Genomic DNA, 25,937 nt, shown 5'->3' on the forward strand with positions numbered 1-25,937 from the left:
GATCTTCCCTAGTTAAGGCAGGGACAAAAGGGAGAAGGGACAGTACCCACCATACCCATTTCTTTTATTAGGAAAATAAAAGCTTTCTCAGATATTTTTCTGTTTATGACTCATTTGCTAGATGGTTGTTACATTACCATTCCTACCTGCAAAGAAGTAAACTGAGTTTATGATTTCTCTAACCTCTACTGTAAAAGCAGTATGGGAAAAGGCAGTTAACTGGGTCATATGGTCACCAGCATTTGTCACACCAGGTTTGAAACATTTCTCTGAATTAGAAAGCAGTGGCAGATGTATTGAGATTATAAGAACATTTACCCTGGAGCCCAAAAGTATTCATGCAGTCTTCTGTAAAACCATTTATTAAAATAAGTTGCTGCCTCCCACCCCCTTCAAAGAACAGGTGCTGTCAGCAACTTCCAAGCGCCTGAAAAGTGCCCACTTCACCTCCTTTTTTCCCCATCACATCCCTTTGGCTTGATGAATCCCCTGAGAATTTCCTGAGCAATTTAGTTCTAAGCCACTAGGTGGGGTTGAGCATGGCAGGTCTCTCCAGTGCAAGAAGGAGGTAGATGACCCTCAGCCTTGTGGGGTAAGGAAGTGGTATCTTCCTGGAGGTAAGCCTGCTGGGAAAATCCAGCTTTCTAGCATCACAGAAGCCATCTGAAGAGCAGGAATTTGATCCTGAGCCCAGTGAGGAACTTGGAGGAAGGAAGTGGAGCTTGGGAACAGTGTTAGGTAAACACCACTCCCAACACTTCACTATAGAAAACTAAATCAATCAATCACACATTTCATTTCTTTGTTGGAAGGATACAAATAAATGGTGATACATATGCAAATATACCTGTGATCTCACCTTCCCACTGCCACCCCTTTTCTCTTTGTTTCTTGTTTTCATGGATCCTGGCCCTTTTCCTATGCATACATGACTTTGACATGGCTTCAATAATAATTAAGATGTAATGTTATAGTCTGCCTTTTTTGTTTTTTTCCCCTTGTCTGAACATTAAGATTGATTGATTCTTAATGGAGATAGCCAGGACACTTACCTACCTACTTTTCTATTCCACTCTTCTGCTTTGTTTCACATAAAAGCCGAACTTGTTACTTTATTTAAAGGGTATTTATTAAAATAGCGGGAGGGTAGCCTAATTGCACTCAGATCTCTGTTTTGTGAATTGGATGGTGTGAGCTTGATGTATTTTGTGATCTAGTGCCTTTGTCATTTTATTTATTCTGAATAAAGGTGGCCTTTCTATTTATTTAGAGACAGTTATTTATGATGCTCCCTGCCCCCGTTTTAGGAGTTACTTTGGAAATTCGTGCATTGTTACTAGTTAAGTTAAAACGCATCATTCAAAATGTATGCCGGTGGCTATTCTTTCAGGCTCCCACCACAAGGTTTGGGTATTCCTTATCAGGTGACCCTTTTCTGCAGCAATGAATTACTTTGGACAGAACGCAAGGCCCTGGTGGGAGTGGAACCTGTTTGATGTCCATATAAAATCTCTTAATATCTTTGTCATTTCCTCTAATGCATGGATTTACAAAAGCCTGAGGGGACTTAGTATTTATTGAAGATGGAAATTGGCATGAGCAGTCAGTAACGAAATGAATTAATATATGATCTATTTTATGAAGCCTATTGAAAATATAATTTAAAACTTTAAGAAGAAAAAAAATATATACCTCTCAGATTCTGTCCTGACCCTTCTTATTCCATATGGCCTAGACACATTTTATTTTCTGAGTGAGTTCATTGTATTTTTAAGACATAAACTGTTTGTTCTCTTGCTATCTAGGGTACATGCTTTATGATGAATTTTTGAGACTTCCACTTACTTACACATGAGCTGGCTTTTCTATTGCAAATACATTTGGAAGGTCATAGTATCCGAAACTCTTTGGTATGTGAGGTTTTTTGCCCTTAAGTTGATGTATTTAGTGGGAAAAAATAATTTGGAGAATCAAACTCTTGTTTTCATTCATCATGGTGGCGCACATGGTGTTTGTTCCCCCTGGCAAGACATATTTTTCACAACTTGGTGTCTTTTGTTTTCTTCTTCACACAGAAATATAATTATAGGCAGTAACACCTCTTATGTCCTAGCCCCTTACCCTTTATTTGCATTTGAGAATGCCCTCTAAAACTTAAAGTCTTACCCCCCTAATATTGTGGCTTCTGTTTACCTTTGACAGTGCATACTGATGTAGGTTGTTGACTTGAGTGCAAATAGTAAGAGGGCTGTTTGTTGTCCTGAATTACACTGAAGGTGCACAGAGAGCCAGGTTAGGTCCCTGGACGCACCCTACCTCCTAGGCTCCCTCCTGATGAACTGGATTATTCTCCCAGTGCTTTTTCTAGGTCCCTTTTTCCAGCTTCATCCTGGAGACTGGTTTGCTTTGAATGTGAATAACCCTTTCCAGGGCACAGTTGATCTGGGTACTGAAATTCTTGCTTTCTTCATCCTTTCCTTGGAATGGCCATTGAAGGCACACTTGTTCCCCCTGGTCATTTCCACAGTGCTCACTGTTCAGATCTTGCTTTCGTTGACTTTGTGCTAGTTTCCTGGGACTTAAGTCCTTGAGAAGTGTAGTGAAGAGGGAGTGAATCAAAATCTTGACTTCTGTTTTTTTTTCCTTTTTATTTTGCTTCTCTCATCAGTTCCCTAAATTTAGGGGAGAGTCATGTCCATTTTTTATCTTTGAAAAAATGTAATTATGGGTCCAAAAGTAAAAGCTTATGGCTGTTTTAGTGATTTGTTTAGTTCATAGCCTTGAAAGTGAGATTCACAGTATATGGAGGGGGGTGTTGAGGGCAGAGAATTTTTTAGCCATGGGCAAGCAGGACAAAAGTACATTCCTTTTAGAATGTTCAGTAAATTGGTGAGGTTTTGGAGAAAACCCTAAGATAGAATGCCAGCCAATCTCCAGTTTTATACGTAGAGAAAGCATTTGTTTTTTGTTTGTTTGTTTTTAACATGTCTTATGACTGAGTACCCTCCAACAACATCGTCATTATCCACACTCATTTATAGGAGAACAAAAGCTATTTCCACCATCATTTCGAAGTTTTGAGGCAGCTTGGGGCCGGTGTTGAGGTAACCACTCACCAGACTGGATGTTCAGAATCAGTCTCTCACCCCACAGATACTTGACTCTGTTCTTTCAGCAAAGACCTGCAGACTCACAACTGTGGTTTGAGGGAGTCTCCTATTCCTTATTTTCATTTGTCCCGTGACCCTGAGGGTGTGTCCGGATAATGGTACCATGTTATATAGTTCAGCCTCTAGATGAGAAGTCATCTGCACGGGCCTTACGAGCATATTGTATTCATATGATGCAGTGTTTTTCTGGACAGATTCTTAGAGCCGGTGTGGGCTGTGCTTTGCATCCTGATGTGTGTGCTGTCAGTATGGGCAGCGTTCTAACGGCCTCTTCAATTTCGCAGGAGCTGACAACGGCGAAACCCTCCCCGAGTCCATCCCCTCAGCTCCTGGGACACTGCCTCATTTCATAGAGGAGCCAGATGATGCTTATATCATCAAGAGCAACCCCATTGCACTGAGGTGCAAAGCGAGACCAGCCATGCAAATATTCTTCAAATGCAATGGCGAGTGGGTCCATCAAAATGAGCACGTCTCTGAGGAGAGTCTGGATGAGAGTTCAGGTAAGAATGGGAAGCAATGGGAGCAGATCCTCACGTTGTTACATTGCTGGGGAAAAGTGTGAAAGGCACCCACCAGTTCTTTATTTGAATGAGGTCATATTAACATCATCCAGGAATATAAGATAAAGTGCAATCGTGTGTTTAAATGACTCCACAGCTCCTTGGCTAGTCTACTCCTCTGTGGTACATGGGCATCTTTTTATCCTGCTCTATATAACTTTAACACCCAGTTTGGGACGGAAGTGAATATTCTCACTGGAAATAAAGCCAACCAGTCACTGCTTTCATTGTCTTAATTCTAAATATTTTTGGAGGCAGATCTACTGAACACGTTTTTAAACAGCGTAATTTTAGTTGCTCTGATCTTCCCCCCTAGATATTATTCTTGGGTACTTCATTCTCCATGGTTGGTGGTTTCTGGGCCTTCTTTAGGTTCTTTTGGTAACTGGTAGAGCCCACATTTGATTACCAGATTTGAATGGGATCTCCAGTATGAGAGAACTTAGGGACCTTCTTTATTAATTTGGCTAATATGGCTGATGAGTGGTGATAAGAATAATGATTACCAGCTGGTGTTTACTGAGCACTTACTGTGTACCAGGCCTCATGTAAACATTTGACACACATTATCTCACTGTCATCACAACAGCTATCAGGGGTAAATCACACCATCATTACCTTCTTATAGATAAGGAAACTGAGACTCAAAGACATTAGGTAAACTACTGTAGGCTTGTGCTAGAACTGAAAGCAAAATCATTGGACTTAAAAGTTCCAAAATTTGTAAATTGTTAAATTTTAGTGTATAACAGAAACTGTATATGCTTTTGAATTTTGGCTGCTCGGACTACCTGAAAATGTAGCCTCACCCTAAATTCAAACTGCTCTCACCCTAAGTTACTGACTTTGTTAATCCTGAGTCACTCTCTAGATGACAGATTTTGAATAAGTCAAATAACCTGAGTATAATTAGGAAGTTGCAAGTCAGCTTAATTTATTAACTATATACCACTGCTCTTCTATATGCTAATGGCCTTTCAGAGTGTTCAAAGAAGGCTAAGATACAAACACTAATCTCTGAGGCTTGATTCCTGCTGATAAGTGGAAGTCCATTATGCCCATAAGTGCACTTATCCTATGGAGGATTAAAAAAAAGATTATGCCTAATTAGGATTATCAGGAAAGGTGTGGAAGCATTCACATTTGAAAGGGACATCGATGACTAGGTAACTTAATTAGGTGTAATAGATGCTACACTAAATGGGAGAGAGAAGGGTCTCAGTAGCCTGGAGGTCAACATTAGTAAATGAAAGAAAGCTTAGTATCTCTTCAGCTGGAAGTTTGATCTGGTTGAGATAGAATATTGGTGTGGAATAGCAGCTGATGGCTGGCAAACTTCATTCATTAGAGGGCTCAAAAGACCTCAAATATGAAGTGAAGAGTACCTTACTTTTATGAGTATCTTGGTGGTGGTGGGGATTGATTATATTGACGTTTGAGAACGCGATGGCTGGAGCTCTGCTTTGTGAAATGAGCCTGCACAGGTGTTTGGAATGGTAAGAAGCAAGAATGGATGAGTCAGGAGACTTGGATATTTCAGTTGGGGGAAAGAAAGGTCTGCTTCGAGTGGTGGCCACAGAACTAAGAACTGGACTTCTGATGTGAGAAGCACTTTAACAAATCAGACTTAATAGCTGACTGATGGGGGTGTCTGGGTAGCTGGCTCAGTTTGTTAAGTGTCGGATTCTGGGTTCTAGGTCAGGTCATGATCTCTTGGTTTGTGGGTTCGAGCCCCTGAGAGCATGGAGCCTGCCTGGGATTTTCTCTTCTCTATCTCTCTCTGTTTCTCTCTCTCTCTCTCTCTCTCTCTCTGTTTCTCTCTCTCTCTCTCTCTCTCTCTCTCTCTCTCTAACTCCTCTCTCCCCCTGCTGCCCCACGTCTCTCTCTCTCAAAACAAATAAATAAATTTAAAAAAATAGCTAACTGATGGAATCAATGAAGAAGATGGAATATTAATCTCAAAAGCAGAAGGGGGGTGGGTGCTATTGCTGTGAGTGATTACATTAGCAAGGAGAAAAGGCTGAGATCATTGGACAGGCTGAATTTGAAATACTTAGGAGAGATCATTAAGAGCTGTAGATCTGGAGCTTGTAGAGTTCAGAGCTAGAACAGTAGACGTGGTGGTCATCCAGAAATAACGAAGCCATGGAAATGAGTTGTCCACAGGCAGTAAGGAATATGAAAACGAAATGGATCCAGAGAGTGACTTCCTTAGGAGTCAGGAAGAGGAGTATCAACAGGTAACAAACAAGCAACAAGATTACACTCTGTTCCAAAACAAGAAGTGAAACTTAGTTCCAAAAGATCTTCAGGTAATACTCTGTTGCTGCCTGGGGATCAATAAAGAAGACAGAGAACTAAACGTGTGTGTGTGTGTGTGTGTGTGTGTGTGTGTGTGTACACACACACACAGACGCACATGTATATATACACACACACGTATATATACACACATATATATACACATATACACACACATACGTATATATATGTTAAACCTTATAGAATTCTGAACTCATTTGGGACTGCAGTATAAATGCATAACTTCAAAAGGTAGAGAAACACCTAACACTTTATCACAATTTCCTCTTGTAGTTTGCAACCAATATGAGGAAGGAAAAAAAAAAATGGGTCTGCTTTAGAGATGTTGTTCTTCTGACCAAAAGCATGCTTGGAATTCTGGAATCTAGATCTGAGAGCTGGAAGGGACCTTAGTAATAACCTAGCAGCCCTGTTTTACAAAATACAAATCTTTAGTTCCAAGAGCTACAACCAGTTGATGGCATAGCTGTTTCTAGAACCCAGATCTCCTGGTTTCTACTTCAGATATATTTCCTCCACACTATAAGCCATCTTTACATACAGATTCCTGTGCTTTCCTTCCTAATAAGAATTTTCACAAATTCCCTTACTGACATAAGGATGGCTTTTAGCCCATGGCTCATCATTTTCCATCGTGAAGCTTTTTCATATTTCCATTTCCCAAGTTTATAATCCCATAGTTATTCCTTTGGGATTTCTTTATCCTTCATCATTTCTGCCATCTCTGTGAGAACCAATCCTTTTTCCTATGTCATGTTTCTGGTAGACAAGAGTTTATAGCATCTGGAGATACAGAGAAATTTCTAGGATTGCAAATATATAGTATCTTTCTTCAAATGATTTAACATAATTCAGGCAAAAGAGGAAGACAGAGCCAACCTCAGTGTCAGCAAAATGTCTGCATTTGTGCCCCCAGGATTGGGATCTTAGATACTCCATGCATTGGGAGAGACTGAGTCATGAGCAGAGCAGCCCCATTTATCTTGGTGTGTACACTTGAAAGGAAGATTCTGAAATCTGGGAGAGGGCAACAAAGGGAAGAGCATTTGCCATGTGAGCAAAAGCCTGTAAAACAATGGGAGAATGTGAAAGGCTTATATATCTTATATTCAATTAGTCCAACTGGAAAGGACTCAAATACCAGTGGCTCAATGAGGCTGTGTTTTATTGTCCGATGTTTCTGGCCTAGATTCTGTCCAGTAATGAACTCACAATAGCAGAATCCCATTGGGTAAACTGCTCCAAATGAAAGATGGGAAGAACATTGAAAATGGCCAGGTATTTTTTTTATACCAGTCCTAGAAAATCCTATATCCATTCTCATTGGAAGACCTCTTGGTAAGTATTGCAAGCCAATTTAACACTGCACCCTCTTGTAATTTCACAACATTCTGTTTTGTTATTGCTTCCCCCTTTTAATTCCCCTAGCATTGCTAGGCAACTCCATGTCTTGCAAATAGCAGCGTTGATTACATTCTCTGTTTCCATGTAAAAGTCTCTTCTCTCCACTTAAAGAAAAAAAGAAAAAAAAAAGACCAATAAAAAGTCACGAATTTCAAAGGAACTGAGAAGAACAAAAAAAAAAATCATAAATGACAAAACCTGAAGAGATTATATACCAATTTTTTGTTGAGAAAGAATTTAAATTTTAACAGCTACCTTTTTGGAAAGAATTTAATAAGTACAACCTTTTCTTCCAAGTCATTTTGATTGAATCAATAGGAAAAAAAAAAATGTCTCTCCCTAAACAGTTTTCTTCTGTGTAGTTAATGAAAATCACTGTCTACTGCACACTGCAATTATGTTTCCTAAGCTCTGTATTAATAGAAGAATAGTGGAAATCGGAGAAAGATGAGTGCAGATGGTGTATGCCGAGCCAATACATAAGTGCAATTAAGGTTGGAAGCAAAATGGCCTCAGGTATTGAAAAATAGATGCATTACTTCCCTTGGGTTCTTCAGTGTGGAGCTCTAGCACAGGGCTTGACTACCTTTACAGACTTAATGGCTTTTGATTGGGTCTGTAAGACAATTCCTGCTGGTCCAGGAGGAGGGAAGGACGCCAAGAGGACAAGGAAGTAGGACCACATTTGAGCAGAGGTAGAGAATTGTTCATGTTCTTTTAAGAAGTCAGAAGTAACTGCTTATCTATCGTTGGCCAACATAGTCTCCATCTGAACGCTCCCAGAGAACCTTGATATTCTCTACTTAACATTTTCTTTCTTCAAAGTCCTACTGGGAAATGCATAAGACCGGGAGTGTTTGGAGTAGACACAGAATCTTTTGTATTTTCCAAATTGGAAGCAATAAGTCCTTTCAGTTGTTAAAGGCTGCAAAGTGCCTTTGGTCTTTCTGGTAATTTGGCCCCGTCATCTAAGAGTTCAAATAAGAAGAAAAAGGATTGTGTGTTTTCACACAATTTAGCTCAGAAAACCCAGAGCTAGAGTTCTTTCCTGCAAAAGGCACAATTTATTTGACATGAGTTACTGTGTTTGCACAGACATGGCCATACCTCTCAGTAATGTACACTTTCAGTTCTCTGCACAAGCCAAGGGGTCCTCTTTTGTTTTGCCTCATTTCATTTGGAAATATGAGAACTCTTCTTCCTTGTGATTTTCCTCTGTTAACATCTGGAGTTGAGAGGTAATCCCTACCTAGGAATCACGCCCCTGAGAAATGGCGAGAGTGCTCAGTAACAGAGAAATTAAGAGATTTAATGTAGTAAACAGGCAGACACACACACGCACGCACACACACACACGCACACACACACATACACACACACAGAAAAGAAACAACAAGAACCAGGAAAACCCATCCCTGGCAATGAAGGTAATGTAGCCTGTGGGAAGCTTGAGTTATCAATAAGCTAAACCACTTCTTTATTGTTCAATAAAAACAGAAGTTCCCTTAACAATGCTCCGTGGCTCTTATCTTATTCTGCCTTGGAGATATTGAACTCTAATGAGTGAAATAATGTGTATTCCAATGTGTTATGGGAAAAGTCTCAACTCCGGTAAACTAATATTTTTCTTCTTAAAGAATATCATTTCAGGGCTTTCATTGTGTGTGATTTCCTTTTTAAACAACTGGAGTCCCTCTCTGGGGATAAAAGGTTAATGGATTGTGTTGAGAAAAGGGAGAAGAGTAGAAATAAAAATGTATTAAATCTTTAAAGTTTGTATCTAAGAACTTTGCTGTGCTGGTGATGGGGATTTGAATATAGTTTCTTCCAGAAAACCATTAATTTGAAGTTGCCTTCAATGATTCACAAATCACCAAGGTACATTTGGGAAGCATATATTTTAGTCCACATAACACAGAAATAATCAATCTCTCAAGTGTTCCATTGACAGTTTGTGGGTTTAAAACTCACTTTTATAGAAATGTTCTCCCATCCCACCCTGGATTTCATCTTGCTCATCCCTGTGCTTTTCAGAGAGGACTGACATATTCTTAAAAGGTTTTCACGAAAATGCTATGCATTCTTTCCATAACCTTGTGACAGAGTATAGAAGACCTTGTCTCTCGTGTCCAGTTGACCCATACCTACAAAAAAATTGGCAGCCACTTACACTCACTCCATCCTTAGCAGAGAGAGACAGCAGCTCACCATTTATGTAATTTAATAACAATTCCTGACAGGGACCAGAGATTTGTTGTACATACTAAATTCTTTACCAGTGCCTTTGGACATTTTCAGTTTTTTCTGTTCATACGACACTCAGAAGTATATTTATTTGAAGTAGGAATTACAAGAATCGAAAAGAAACCCTGAAGACCATGTAGCGGTTAAGAGCATGGGTATCAGTGTTAGACGATACCAGGTTTGTTTGGAATCTGGCCCTCACTTTACAAGCTTTGAGGTACATATGTTACCTAGCTTCCTTCAACCTCCGTTTCCCCAGATGTAAAATAGCTATAATTATATCTATCACATAGAACTGCTGTGAGGAATGCAGAGTCCCAGGGCCCAGTGTATATACAGCAAGTGCTCAATCAAGGGTAGCCTTGAAAGGGATAAATCTGAAATTTCTCATTATTATTATTTTTTTTTAATGGGGCAAGCGGCTGTTGATTACTCTTCCAAAAACAAACAGAAAGTTGCGAACTTTTATAATTTCAAATAGACAAAAGGGCCAGTATTATTCACATGCAAGTAACTGTCTTGCATAGAATAACCTCTCACTTGGCTGGTGATTCATTCCTTCAGTTTACATTCACGCTGTATGTAATTCTCCCAGCCATTGGTAGCGCTGTGAGAGGTAGAAGCTGTATGATATATGCCTTGCCCTCAGGGCATGATCTACTCCCCGGAGGTAATTTGAGTGACCTCAGGAAACAGAAGTCACTTATTGAGGCAGCTGGGTTGGAAGTCACAATTGTTGCCCACCAAGCTATGAGTGTGATGTCCCAGTGAGTCATCTGCAGGGTGATGTCCTCTAAATAACCCTACTTTGTCTACTCCTGGCTCTAGAGTTTCCCTCTCTCTGCTATCAGACAACACTATCCAGTTAATTTGCTTTCCTCTGCCAGACACCTCTGTGCTGATTAATTCTAATCTCTGGTGTGGAAGAAACTGGAGAGCTTGAGTGTATTCTTGGTTTCTGTACTTAACTCTGAACTTGTGCTTCTGAGGAATACGTGTAGTGGTTATTATCTAGGGGAAACTAAAGAGTATTCATTAGGCATTGCACACATTCAAAGGATGACTATTTTTTTTTATCAAAATACATTTTAATCTTGTTGCTAGGATGGAGTGGCAAAAGACATTTAGCCCTAATTAAGCATCTGCCAGGAAAATGAAATACAGTTCTACCTTTTAATTATCTACATTTAACTTACTATTTTCAATAGCATGTTGGCCTGAAGATATCTAAGGTCCCCAAAGTAATGGAGGCACGCTTCCGTGAAAATGCTTCCCTAATATGTCAGACTTCTGAAACTTTAAATATGTGTCCCATCTGTGTGTCCTTCCCAGAGCCTTGCTTGAGACGTCAAGCTGACTGGGTAAGGAGACAGCCTTCATGTCCCCGGTAGAATGGCATCCACCCCCAGAAGCTCTTGCTGCATGGAGGGGTGAGCAGCCCCTCTTGTGTGGTCCCATAGCGCTTCTCCTGTCATGGCAGTTCCCATGCCGCCTTGTCGGGGTAGGTTGAAATGTCTCCCCCCTTTAACCTGTAAGCTCCTTGAGGGCAAGAATCTTGCTCATCTGCTTTGTCACAGTATCCTCAGCACCTGGTGTAGTGGCAGGCACAGTATGATGACTCACTTATTTTGTTCAAATAATGTACATTACAAACTGTATAACATCTCTGATGTATTGCCTATGATAGGGGACCTGCAACAAGGTACGCATAGAGACAATAATAACATGATGTTAAGATGAAATCAGATACTACATGTGGTTACCTTAATAATAAAAGTAAAGGGCTATAAAAGGGTACAATAATCAGCAATGATAATAATGCTATTCAAAATATGGGGAAGCTTCTCATTTTTCAAACATCTTTTTTTTTTTTTAATTTTTTTTTAACGTTTATTTATTTTTCAGATAGAGAGAGAGACACAGCATGAACGGGGTAGGGGCAGAGAGAGAGGGAAACACAGAATCGGAAGCAGGCTCTGAGCCATCAGCCCAGAGCCCGACACGGGGCACGAACCCGCGGACCGCGAGATCGTGACCTGAGCCAAAGTCGGACGCTTAACCGACTGAGCCACCCAGGCGCCCCTCAAACATCTTTTTTTAAATGTTTACTTATTTTGAGAGAGAGACAGAAAGCACAAGTGAGGGAAGGGCAAAGAGAGAGGGAAAGAGAGAATCCCAAGCAGGCTTCATGCTCAGCACAGACCCTGATGCAGGGTTCAATCCCAGGACCATGAGATCATGACCTGAGCCAAAATCAAGAGTCAGACTCTCGAGCGACTGAGCCACCCAGGTGCCCTGAAGCATGTTTTCTAGGCTCTAGCCCTGGACTAGTAAGAGGCACATGAAAAATATTCCCTTGTGGAAGTGGTGGGCTTTCTGCCTCCTGATGTGTGAGTTGTTTTCTGTCTTCTCCAGGGACCATGGGTAAGGAAGGACGATCTCACAGCCGAATGCAGGCATCGGAGGGGACTGAGAAACCTAAGTAGGCAATGGTTCATTGGAGAAGGCTCTTGAATATGAGACTGTTGCTTTTCAAGAAGAGTTTCATTTTTCCTTTTTCTTTCCCAAAGAATTGAGGGAGGAGGGCCCTGTGCTACTCATGAAGTTGTATTGGAAATAGTTGTTTGGAGCTTTGTCTCTGGAGAGCAGTTTACTCATTCTCTCGGTTAATCCCCAATTGTGAGCCATTACAATGTGGAAAATAAAGCACAGAGTTGGTGAAATGCAGAGCTAAGCTGGCCCAAGGAGAGGGTACAGAGCATCAGTTGAGAAAACAATTCGCCAAAACCCAGTTTGCTGGTTTTTTACTTCTTCTGTGTGGTTTTGGGATATGAAAGATACGCCAAGGAGGAAGAGGGATCCTTGACTTCCCTTCTTGAAACTTAGTTATTCAGTTTAGTAAAGCTAAGCATCCTGCTACAGAGAACTTCCAAAAGATTGAGGGACATGAAGCTAGGAGGGGTGGGAAGCATCAGGGAATGATGTCAAATTCCTCCCCAGGTGCCCATCACCAGGTGTATCTGAGAGCAGGCTGGCAACAATAACCATGGCAGGATGTTCCCTTTGGGATTTGTGGAAGTACGATAATGAGCAGTAGATAAAAGGTGTGGGACAGCTATTAGGCCATGGGCTGCAGTGGGTGTGGTGCTGAATGTGAAATACTATTCCAGAATTCTTTCTTTGCTAGGGAACAAGTCAAGACTAAGACTCAAAGCCCTTTTCATAAACGGTAGCCAGGAATAAATGATTTGCCTTCTTTTTCTCTCACCGTTGCCTTCCTGCTGTCTTCTGTATTTCTCTTCTTGGAACACTAACACGTATACCTTCAATTAGTTTGAAAATTCTGTAACTTTCAGTCTCCCACCAGGATTAGACCTGCTAAGAGTAACTAGTGTTTTCTATCTGATAAATAAGGGGATTACAGCAATAACTGCTGTCAGCATTTTTCTCATTTAAACAAATAAAGCTGACAAATGATGAAGGTCTGTGCTGTTCTGTTATGTTTAGAACATGCAGAGCAATTATTCATCTGCTGCCAACATTAGTCTCCGTACAACCGAAACATCCAACAGCGTCGAAAGCTTATTAGCATATCAGTCCCATAGTCATATTTTTATATATTCTGTAAGACGCCAGTCCATTACAAAGGCTGATGGTTATAATTTACACAGTAATTTAAAGGGTTGGACTTTTCTGTGCTTATTAGAGTTACACAAGTCATCAGGTGCAGTGCTGCTCTTATTTATGAGATGTCACCTTCTGTGTGCCTGGGATTTTTGCTCCTCTGTAGTATTTCCCGTGAACAAGTTAGCTGCCATCTCTCGAGGTGGGGAAGTAGATGGCCATCCCTGCAATGCTGTTGGATGAACTTCAGCGGAGGGGTGTGGGCAGTGGTTTCCTTAAATAGAGCTGCTTTCCCTGGATGTTTGGTCATGCTCACACGTGTGTGTGTGTGTGTGTGTGTGTGTGTGTGTGTATCACTAGACAGCGCTATAATGGAGATTTGAGAGAGAATATACTATTTAGAACTTTTTTTATTCAGTAGAATTATTTCTTGTTACGGTAGAGATAAGCATAATAGATCCACAATGGTCATGATTTTCCAAGAGGTCTCCTAGAGGGAATGATGTGACAAGACTGAAGACTTCATGTTAGAAGAAAGGTCTAATCCAGACAGTGTATTTGGCCAGACGGGGGTGGAGGTCATGTCACTTGTGGCCTTTTATTTTTATTTTTTTTAATCTATTTATCTATTTTGAGAGAGAGAGAGAGAGAGAGAAACAGCATGCACGTGTAGGTGCAAGTGGAAGAGGGACAGAGAGAGAGAGAGAGGTAGAGAGAGAATCCCAAGCAGGCTCCACGCTATCAGTGCTGAGCCTGATGTGGCGCTTGATCTCACGGACCTTAAGATCATGACCTGAACCAAAATCAAAAGTCAGATGCTTAACCTACTGAGCCACCCAGGCGCCCCACTTGTGGCCTTTGCAAGGAGCCTGCCACCCTGATGCAGCCTGCAGGAAAAATACACTGTGTTTGCAAATAGTTGGTTTATATTCGTTTGGCTGCTTCAATCTGATGGGAAAGCCCCGGTGAAGAACTTGTAAATGAGCTGTCCCAGTGTTGCAATTGTGACTTTAGCATTAGTCTGAAGGAAGGGTTGCAGACTTCTGGACATGGGGTAAGGTAAGGTCGGACCTTCATGGTGATGGTCCCCGGTCTATGGTTTATGCTTCCCCAAAACAAATATGCAGCTGTCTGTTCATGTGTCCACGTTTAGTTTCTGTATGGGATGCACTGACATGTTGGGGTCTTACTCACCCTGGAGGGATGTCCTGCCAGAGGGTGCTGCCTGATTCCTGGAGAGAGCAGATAGCTTGCCTGTAAGAGTGCCTTTTATATGCAAACAAACTGTCCAGAGCCCAGACCCTGAGCTACTACTTTTATTAAGCTCTTACACTTCAGGGCAATATTCACTTATGCTCATTTCAGGACCAGCTACCTGACAACTGGGGACAGCCATTATGTTCCTGAGCCCACTGAAATGATTCAAACTCGACAATTTTACACCTGTTTACCAGGTCCCGTGTCTTCCCATGGAAACCACAATAAAGGCTCTTGCCCCCATTTTCCTGTGCCCCTTCTGCCTCCTAGCTTCCCCAGGTGGCCCTGCATGGTGTAATTTGCCTCTTGTTTCTGGGGATTTGTGAGAGTAAATTGTTCCCCATCAGCTTGAACCCATTCTGACCTCTCAAGCCTATAGAATGCTTCTCTGATGAAACCCCTGATTCCTAAATGGTAGGCATATTCTGTCTCCGCATGTCTCTGCACTGTGACAGAGTATCTCTGACCTCTGGGTGCATTGATTTGATGTTCTGTCTCATCCCTTTCACTATTCAAAGTAGGGTCATCCACCGTTTGCCTCAAATAAAAGAGAAAAATATAACACAAGCCCTCATCCCTGCAGTCTCGTTCCTTAGTTTTGTTTATTTCACATTATTTTCGAATCCCCGGCATGGGCGGCCACACTCCGCTCTGCTTTCTGTCCTAACCATCCTGTTTTGTTCTCTGCTTCGTTTTTATTCTCCTTTTCTCTTCACCTCCCAACTCTGCCTCCTCCTCGCCCTCATCCTTCCACTTACACTTTTTGTTTCTTTAAGTGCGAAGACAAAAACACCACCATCAATAAAAACACCTGTAGGGCTTTTTTTCCTATTCCCTGTGGAACTCAGCTTTTGAGACCCTTACATCTCTGTGGGGGGGGGGGGGGGAGAGTGTACTTTTGCACTTGGCACAAACAGGGAAACATAGATTATCAACTGTCATGAAGGTGATTTTCTATGTGTGATACCTTCTAAAATGTGAGGAAGTGTAACTCCAATTGTACGTGGTGATTTATGTGGTCATAAAACTCTCTCCATCACACGCCGTCAATAACATGTTATTGATTGGGTAGAAAGGAATGTCTCCCAAGCCTTGACTGATGGCACACCTCCGTTCTTGTTCTTTAAATCCTACCACCACCCAAGATAAAATCACATTCCACCTCCTCCATCAAGAGCCCCTGGTTCATTGGATTGTACTGATGATTCTGTCCCATGAATTCCTTTTGAATTTAAAGGAAAAAGCATAATTATGCACTTCTTGTTTCTTTAAATGTTCCCTGTGTTAGTCTTATTTCCATAATTAAGTATAAGTACCTAAAATACAGGGACAGAATTTTAATTTTTGAGAAGGATGTGCACGTGGTGCTGGTTTTGCTGTAAGACAGATCTAGGTTCAGACCCCAGATCTTCCATTAAGAGACTGTGTAACTGCAGACAAATGACTTCGTCTCTCTTAAGACGGTACTTTTGTCTGCATAGTGGGGATGCCATAGTTCCTACCGCGTTAGTCTGTTGTGAAAATGTAGTGAGTGAGTAGGTTGAAGGCTTATATGATGCTAGTATATAAGTGCAATTCAATAGGCATGGTCTCTTTTTCTCCCACACTGCCTGTCCCAGAGAAAGGCACAGCCTCAGCATGTCCGGTGAACGGAGAGAGCTTGCTGACTGTCAGGGCTGCTGTCCTGCCTGTGATGATTGAACTGATAGGGCTAGTGATGCGTGTCCCCTTTCATCCTTGGCACTCTATGCAAGGTGACTGTTCTTCCCAAAGAAAGAAAGGCCGATTGTCCTTGGTCAGAGGTTTGGAAGAAACTCACGCTCCCCAGTAAGAAGTACCAAGCACATTTTCTAACCCTTGGGAGGATGCAAAGCAATTAATGATAATAAATATTGAGAGGTGGCTGTCTCAGTTTTATCTTATTTTGCAGGGGTAGCCTTAGCTCCTCTTTCAATAATAGCCTCTCCTTCCTTTACCTCCTCACACCATTGCTACAGTGGCCTTGCTGGGCTCTCTCCTCAGGGCTTTGAGACTCACATAGTTCAAATTGTCTGCATTGTATTTGTTGTCTGAAGCCTTTGAAGCTGAGGCAGGGCCCTTCCCTGGTTTCCCGGCCTGTTCACACACATTCACTGTTCCCTCTTTCTCCTGAGCCACATTGCTAGATCCTTGCCCACTGCCATACCCAGGGATAGGGCCATTTAGAACCACCTGGAACTACATCTCTGTGGTCTGTGTGCTGAGGCCTCGTTAGCCTCTAGAATCCCAGCAGTTAATTGTGGTACTGCATTCCTCACCGTAGGCTTTACACCAAGCAAGACAAAGAAAAAGCATCAAGTCGAGTTACTGTGAAAATTATTGCATGGTATTGGAGCCACATTGGTTGGTAATACTTTGCACTCATTCTTTCTAGCTTACTCAGCTGTTGGAATTTAATTAGCAGCAATATATTATTGTCAGAGTAATTAAAACCTCGCCTTGATTAAAAACAGAATTGTTTAATTAACAAGAGAAGGTTTGGCTATCCTTAACTTTTGGTTTGAAAAATACAGCGGCCTCAGTTGATTTGCTCTGTCTCCTCATCAGGCTTGAAGGTCCGGGAGGTGTTTATCAACGTCACCAGGCAGCAGGTAGAGGACTTCCACGGGCCAGAGGACTACTGGTGCCAGTGTGTGGCATGGAGCCACCTGGGGACCTCCAAAAGCAGGAAGGCCTCCGTGCGCATAGCTTGTGAGTACATTCTGGGTGATGTTCTTGTCTGGTGTGAACACGGGCCAGAGTTCATCGGAGCTGAAGAGGGGGCTTTGGAGGTGCCAGGTGCTTCTGCAGAATATCGATCAGAGGACATCCAGGAGGCATCACAACTGTCTCTGTCTCTACCAAATTTACTCTTTAAAGTTGTGTTTTAAATGTTGAAAATTGCCTCTGGAGTACAATCCGCAAATCAGGTTGGCTCCGAGATTCTGCCGAGATTGTCAGATCGCAGGTGTCTTGACAATGCCGGGGGTGGGGAGGGGAACAGTTTCTGCGAGAAAGAAACCCGTGTAAATGGGTTCTACTATTCGTTATCAATGACAAAGTTCAAGGGGGCATTGATGGGAAAAGGTGAGCAGTGACTATTTACTGCACTTTCCAGCAGATCTGCAAAAATAAGACATTAGAGATTAAGGGATTTGTAATAGCCTGCTGTTCAGCCTCTTGCTTCTGTATCTTAAAACATGGAAATGGGCTTTAAAACTGCATTTGTTTGACCCACGTAGAACTCCAAAAAAGAAAAAGGGGGGTGGGGGAAGAAGAAGAAAATTGCTTTTCAGGAGAGTCCAAGATGTTTTTATCATATTTCAGCATCAATGTTTTCATCATCTCAAACAGACTTAGAAGGACAGAAACTTCCTTCCTCCTCCCTTAAAATGTCTTCATTCCCCTACCACCATTATCCAGCCGTGATGGGTCCCCATAAAATCTCTTTTGTGAGCCCAGGAGTGTAAAAGCTCCTCCAGAAAGAAATTGAGAGAAGGAGGACAGACTTGGTTATTGTTGTTTTATTCAAATGCTGCCTTTTGAGAGTGCCATAAAGAATACGGGACAAGGGGGATTTATTTGAGGACTCAAGGAATTCATAGCAGATGTCGATGGTTTTAGGGATTGAGAATAGGAATGAATTGCTATTTGCAGAGACATTTATGTTTCTTGGGAAATGAAATCTTCTTCTCAAAATACGCATTTCACCTTCACTCTCCTGGCAATTTGAGAGGCCCTCTCCTGCATGTTGACTGGGCCCTAGTAGGCCAAGGAGAAGAGGTCATTTTGTAAGCTGTGCTCTTTGATGTAAGAGCCACAGGAAACCGTTGTCCTGTAGTTATTTAGTTAATTTTAGCCAACAAATACTTTTTGACTCTAAAGTAGCAGGTCAGCTGACAGAGGGGATATGTTTGGTTTTACCTTAACACAACCAGCTCTGTGATCCCTGCATGGCTTCGGCCAGGCTAGTTGGCGCATTTGACCCTTGTCAGGGTCAAATTTCCCAGTCTCTCTCTGGGAAAAAAAGAGAGAACAAACAGCACAGGGATTTCAACATGGCCTTCCTCAATTTGTGGCTTTTCCATATCACTTTTCCTCCTCTTCCTCTATGTCTCTGAGGTCCAGGTGACCTATTCTGTGATTTATTATAAATAACATCACACTGATCTGTCACCTCCAGTCTCTCTCACCTCCATACTTGCTCATTTAATTTCTGATTGTCACCTGCTTGCTAGAAAGCTCCGGGTTTTCCCCTGGCTTACAAAGTTTAGCAAAGAATGGCTCCCAGCTCACCTTTGTTCATTTCCCATAACCTTCGATCATGTGCGCTATATCCTTCCAAGCAGTTGGCTGTTCTGCAAATCACCGTCGCTTCTCTGACATGTGCCTTTGCTCCTGCAGTTTCCTCTTTGACCATGTGGACCATGGTGGTTAAGACCCCAGGAGACATGGCAGCCTTGCTGGTTACTGGTTCCAGCTCTACTCCTTAGTTTTGTGATGGCGGACAGTTTACGCATCTCTCTGTGTCTTCATGTCTCCAGTGATGAAAGGGTGCCTACTTCATAGAATTATCGCAAGACTTACAGGGACTGATAACTAGAAAGTATTTCAGATTGTACCTGGCACAGAGGTAGGCTTATCAGTCATGAGCTATTTGAGCCTCCATAGAACCAGCATCACTCTTTAGGAGGCGTGTTAATACTTACTAAAACTAATTGCACTGAATTAAAATTGTAGCGCCTCAGTCAATTTTATGCAGATTATGGCTAATACAGTCTCTTAAAAATACATGCTAGGGCAGCCTTAGGATCTAACTCTTCCAAGCATGATAGGATCAAAGGATGTTACAAATGGAGAAACCTTTTCCATCATTTCTTGACTTTTTTAGAGGCATCTGATACTTTTGTGGTAACAATTACACCAATCTCTTCAGGGTTCAAAACATCGTTTTGACATTCTTGCATATGATATGCACATATGAATGTGATGAAGATGTGATTTTTAAGTAAAAAAATTACCATTAAACCCTATGTTATGCAATTAATGGTATCTCCTATATTTGTAACATATTTTTAGTTTCCTCCTATGTCGCAAGTGACAGATTTTTTAATTGATTTAAAATTATTTATGCAAGTCAAGACATGGTTCGTCATTAAATATTGCATTTGACTTGGGGACCAGTGTACATTAAAATGTAAATTGAAATTTAACTATGTTTAATGCCATTAAGCATCAAAAGTGGAGGGAAAAAAACTGCCTTTAGGACCTTGCTTGAAATTCTTTTCATTTGCTTGTAGGAAAAAAAAAAAAAAAGCACTTTTTTTTTTTTTTAATAACTTTCATGTTTTGTTGAAATAAGATTTCTGGCTGCTATTTGCAAGTACTTCCCAGCAAATAACACATTGCACATGAGGATAGTCTTTATTCCCAATAAATGAAAAGCCAAATTGGATATAATTGTCACTATGTTTCTCCTTTTTGAGATTGGTTTTTGAAGTACTAAAGACATCTTAATGTGCTAAATAAGGATTTTGATAGATGAATGTAGCTTATGAATCTGATGACAATTGTCTTGAGGGGACTTTGCAAAATTAGTATCATTTTTATATTATTCATTAAATTATTGTAGTTCAACATCAGAGCTCCTTATGCTTCCTACATTTAGCCAGTGATGCATTAAGAATTTAACAATTTTGAAACCACAGCCAGCAGACCTTCCCTGGCAGCTGGCGCCTCCCACCAAGGGGTGTATGTATCGACTGCGGTGACTTGACATGATTGCACTAGGTAATCACTGGCATGATATCACCTCGACATCGTTCAACTTTAAAGGGAAATGGGATAAATACAAGTACTTTATTTATTTAACTCGTATTTTTTTTGACACGGCCCCACCCGCGTTTTCGGTTAGATATGCAGATGCCTGGCTTCCACCCCAGGCCTGTTGGGTCAGATTCTGACCCATGACTCAGTAAGTCCGGTGCAAGGTCTGAGGTTCTATTATTTTCAAGAGCTCCTAGATGATGCTGATGTTGCCAGCCGGTCTGTGGGCCATACATGGAGTAGCAAGACCATAAAAACAAACAAATGAACAGAACCTTTATGACACACGATTTGGGAAATACTGATTTAACCCGTTCATCCATTTAATAGCTGAATATATTGATAAGGCGTCATCATTTAATAGCTGAATAAATGATGTTCAGAAGGGTTAGGTGGCTTGACCAAAGGTCACCCAGCAGATGGTGCTTTGCTACTAAACCTTGTTGACTCCTTTCTATCAACTGGAATTTGAGAACCATCCTAGCAAGAAAGGTTCACGTGCACGTAAGTTGTTTCCTTGAGGGAAGCAGTGATTGCTTTTCCATTCCGTTGCTGAGGAAATTCCTCCTCATGGTGAAGTTCCTGCATATGTTGAATATATTTTAGTGCATATAAGTTACACGCGTTGTACGTGTACATGAAATCAAATGCATCACTGCCTTCGTGTCCCAAAACCAGTACAGGCTTTGTTTTAGTAACCAGAGTGCCTGTCATCTTAAACTATTGTCTTCTCCTTAATAATTCCACAGTGTGTCAGAGAGATGTTGGCTGCCTTCCAAATGCCCGGGGCTGGAAATAGCCGAGGCCCCGTCTCAAAAACGATTTTCTAAAGGTAAAAATAAATAAATAAAGCCAACCCACATGTACCCCCACCAGGTTGGCAGAAGCCCGTCTCCAGGGAGGGACTCCCACAGGCCTTCTCTCGTTTGTCTGATTCTAGCCAGCTGGAGGTGGTCGGGCCGCTGTAGCATCTGTTGGTTCTGCTGCTGGACGGTTGTCAAAACCAGGAATATTCAATTATTCGGGGTTGTTTATTTTCATGTGTGAACATTTGGCTGCTTAGCTATTGCTTTTCTTTCCCGCTTTTCTCCCTCTTCTTCATCTGCTTACACAATGTTTTGCCTGTATCATTAACCCTTGATCGATCACTCGCTTCTTGAGACTTGGGCCTTTTTTCCCAGTAGAAGAGCTGGGGCTGGAGAGATGGGAGCCTGTGCTTGTTAGAGTCACATAGCAAGTTGGCCGCTTAGAATGAAACACAGCAGTAAACCACTGTTTGCTCGATTTATTTTACTTCAGTTTTTCATTTTTTTTTTTATGTTTATTTTTGAGGGAGAGCAAGAGAGAGAGCATGAGAGACAGATAGAGGGAGACACAAAGGAGGCTCCAGGCTCTGAGCTGTCAGCACAGAGCCTGACATAGGGCTCGAACTCCTGGACCATGAGATCATGCGTGACCTGAGCTGAAGTCGGACGCTCAACCCACTGAGCCACCCAGGCGCACCTTTGTTGATTTTTTTTTTTAAAGAAAAGATCTATAAAGTATACAGCCTGAATATCGTTTAAATAGGCTGCTTTTTTGAGGCACGCCTAAAATACCTATGCAGTTGTGCCAAGAATGAGTGAAGAGTTTAAAGGAGAACCTCATTTAAAAGCTATGAAATTCTCTACCTCATTTTCCAGGCACACATTAAAACAGTATTATTTTTATTTGTTTCTTTTTGGAGGGTAGTGGTATCTTTTTGAAAACTATAGAAGAGAGACATCCAATTAAGCCTCCATTATGGATCTCAGCTTCATGGCTCTGATAAATAACTTCACCTGCTAAAAACTGCCGATGACCCCCTCCTGACAGCAAATTAAATAATAAGAATAAATGTAGGCACATCTGCCTGATATTCAAATGCAGCCTTAACCTACTTTTGTAGCTTTGTCTCCCACTACATCCCTGCAAGCGTGCTGAGATCCCACTACGGTAGCACAGCTTAGACTCTGGGACATGAGACTCACTTTTCCCCTCTGTGATGTGCTCATATTCTTTCTCTTCCCTGGAGCATATTCTCAGCCCCACTGTGCACCATCCTGCAGCTTCCCACCTAATTCCTACATCCGAGGCCCGTCTCGTATGCTGTCTCCTTTATGAAACCTAGTTGAACAAATCCCTTAATACTAATTGACCTCAGCTGACACACCAACTGAGCCATCGACAAGATACCTCCCTGTGGTATCTCCAGCTTCAAAACTGAAAAATCTAAATACCCACCTCTCTGAGTTCTCATAGCATTCATTTAGCACTTATCCCATGGTATTTATTATAATTTGCATAGAGTCACAGGTACTGTGAACTTGCTGGTGGATTTGTTCCCTTTCTTAGAATGTAATCTGATGTGAGATTCGACTGCATTACCCTCATTGTCTTGACCCCTGAGCCTACTGCAGAGACTTCTATATGACCCTTGTATTAGGAATGTTTGGTTTGAAAAGGCAACCTTATCAATGCCAGATATGATTCTCTGAAAGGGCATTTGTTAGTTATCTTGATTGGGCCACGGTGCCAACATGGTGTCTGGCTTCTTAGCGAATCTGTGGCTTACCGGGATGTTATTATAAGGATCATATTTGTCCTCCCTGCCTTGTGCACTACTCCTAATAATCTTCACTGCCATAAAGAGAGGGCCAAAAGGGATTTGGGAGCAGGTGAATCATTACAACCATACAACTCTGTGATACGCAGTATACGCTCTGAAGGAGACCTTGGCTGCCAGCTCCACCTGCTCTGTTCCCTTCCTCCCTTTCCAGAACATGGAATTTACTCACAGGTTATGGGGAAAACTTGTCAAGACCTCTCTGTACTTGGTGGCGATTGCACAAAACCTTGAAACCCTCCTTCCTTCCCCTCTTCGTGGAAGAATGTGGCCAAAGTGAAGAAAAGATATGATTTTACTCTGTCAACGGTCAGTCCTTTCCTTTAGACTGAAATTAATTTGCAGTTGACCCTTGAACAACATGGGAGTTAGGAGCGCTGACCTCCTCCCATGCAGTCAGAAATCCACCTTTGTAACTTTTGACTCCCAGTGACTTAACTGCTAATACCCTATTGTTGACTGGAAGCCTTACCTATAACACTATCGATTAACAAATATTTTGTATGCTATGTATATTAAATACTGCATTCTCAAATAAAGCAAGCTAGAAAAAAGGAAATTCTATTAAGAAAATCATAAGGAAGATGGGGCGCCTGGGTGGCTCAGTCGATTAAATGTCTTTACTCTTGGTTTCCGCTCAGGTCATGATCTTACAGTTTGTGAGTTCAAGTCCCGCATCTGGCTCTGCACTGACAACATGGAGCCTGCTTGGGGTTTTCTCTCTCCCCCTCCCATGCTCTCTCTCTTTCTCAAAATAAATTAATTTAAAAATCCAAAATCATAAGGAAGAGAAAATACATGTTCATTACTGTCCAGTACGTGTAGAAAAAAATCCACACAGACGTGTACCTACACAGTTCAAACCTGTGTTGTCCAAGTATCAACTGTATGTGAAAATTACTGAAGGATATGAGAGTCTGGGCCTCTAGATGAAGCTGTGCACTGTGTAAGGGCATCTAGCCATGGAAGGGAATGGGGAGGCTGAGAAGCATCCCACACGCCAGCAGCCAGGATGTGTACCTGACACATGGTTGCAACCGCCTGAGGGAAGGGTCTGGTTTTCCTATGCACAGAGGTGGTATTTTCAAGCCTCTGTTTGCGTGTGTCTGATTTACACAAAGGTGTCACATTGGCCTGTAGCCACAGGACTAGGTACATAATTTGTGGTACCGAGTGCAAAATAACAACGTGGGGTCGCTTGTTCAAAAATTAAGAATTTGAGGCCATCGAGCAGTCAAGCATGGGGCCCCGGGGAAGCCCACTGGTCCCATGCCCGTGAAGCTGGATGTCAGTGGCAGTGATGCGATGGTTCAGGAAATCACCTCCTACGAGGTAACATCGTAGGGTCTGAGTTTTAAAATGCATGTTTGGGGTCAAGCTGGTAACTAGATATGCCCATTGGCACATTATTCTTTTGGCCACGTTCTCCTGTAAACTGTGCCTAGCTAGGCAAGCAAGGGGTGCATGCCTGTTGGCGATTCTCTAGAAGTAATAACTGCATGACATGAGCAGGTGAAATACACACTAATAGAGGTTTTAATTTTTTTTTAATTTTGACATAATTTCAGACTTCAGAAAAGTTGCAGTGTGTAGTACAAAGAATTCCCCAAAGTCTTCTGAGAATCATCAAATGTTGCTTTGGAGTTCTCTTTCTGTGTTGATAATATGCTTTCGTATATAGACTATTGTGGTTTGTTTTCTGACACGTTTAAGATTAAACTGCAGACAGGATGCCCCCTTTCCCTTAAATACTTAATCATGTATGCTTTTTAAAGAACAAGGATATTTTTTGACATAACTAGTAGTATAATTATGAAGAAATTAACACTGATACAATACTATTATCTAGTCCTGAGACCTTATTCATATTTCACCCATGGTTCAGTAATCTCCTTTGTTACAATAACAAAAAAAAATTCTAGATCATGGGTTACATTCAGCTGAGAGGTCACTTTAGTTTTCTTTAATCCGGGTAATTTCTCAGTCCTCTTTTGTCATTCATGACATTGAGTTTTTGAAGTGTAAATGTCACTTATTTTGTACAATGTCCTTTAATTTGAACATGTAAAAGGAAACAGCAGCCACCGAAAAAGGACTCTCATTGGTCATATCTGGGACAATTTGAGTATCAAAATGATTGAGAGAGATGGATTATAACTCAGTAAATAAGAACCCAGAAATCCATACTGGTATTTTGAAAAACATGACTGAATGAACATATGAATAATGGAGGGCAAAGGGAGAGCCCTCCCTCATGGTAGCGTAAATGGAAAAGTGTGAAAGGAATGATGGAAATGGAAAATCATAATGGCACCATTAGAATATTAGAATATTAATTGATTCAGACAAGTATCACGGATGCTTAAACTAGAGGGTAAAAGTTTCAGGAGTAACAGGATGTTTGTATATCCTCAAAGTATCTCTCCACAAGATACTTCTTAATAATTACCAACGGGAAATGAGTAGCTTTTCAGTGGAAAATCCAGCTCTATACCATCTTAATCAAGTGATCAGTGTTGACGACAGCAATGGGACCTGTCGGCAGTGTATGTCTCCAAATGTGATGGACAGAGCGGACTGAATCACTTAGTGATGTTTCTTCCAAAAATGTCTGATCTATATTTAACTGGAGGGAAACGTTGGACAAACCTAAATTGAGGAACGTTTTACATAATAGGTCATTTTTAACTTCACATGTCTCTCAAAGTGCCAGCCCTGTGTGTAAAACCGTAGGGATGTTCTGGGGATACAAGAAACTTCAAGATAGACATGCTACATCTTTCTGTAGCATCAGTTATCATTCCCCTTTTAGGTCATTCAAGTATAAACATGGATACAAGGGGTAGAAGGCAATATGTCCTTAAA

The 25,937-nt window shown here is 41.5% G+C and overlaps 1 protein-coding gene across 1 annotated transcript in view; it reads left to right on the plus strand.

The window, feature by feature from the left end:
- Positions 1 to 25,937, plus strand: part of UNC5D (unc-5 netrin receptor D) — a 274,282-nt gene that overhangs the window by 38,742 nt on the left and 209,603 nt on the right. Inside the window, exons 3-5 of the mRNA XM_049630074.1 lie at positions 2,383 to 2,446; positions 3,455 to 3,673; positions 17,171 to 17,314. Coding sequence (XP_049486031.1) covers positions 2,383 to 2,446; positions 3,455 to 3,673; positions 17,171 to 17,314 — 427 coding nt within the window. The remainder of the gene's footprint in view (positions 1 to 2,382; positions 2,447 to 3,454; positions 3,674 to 17,170; positions 17,315 to 25,937) is intronic.

Source organism: Panthera uncia, chromosome B1 (genome assembly GCF_023721935.1).
Source record: "Panthera uncia isolate 11264 chromosome B1, Puncia_PCG_1.0, whole genome shotgun sequence".
In the NCBI taxonomy this organism is placed as follows: Eukaryota; Metazoa; Chordata; class Mammalia; order Carnivora; family Felidae; genus Panthera; species Panthera uncia.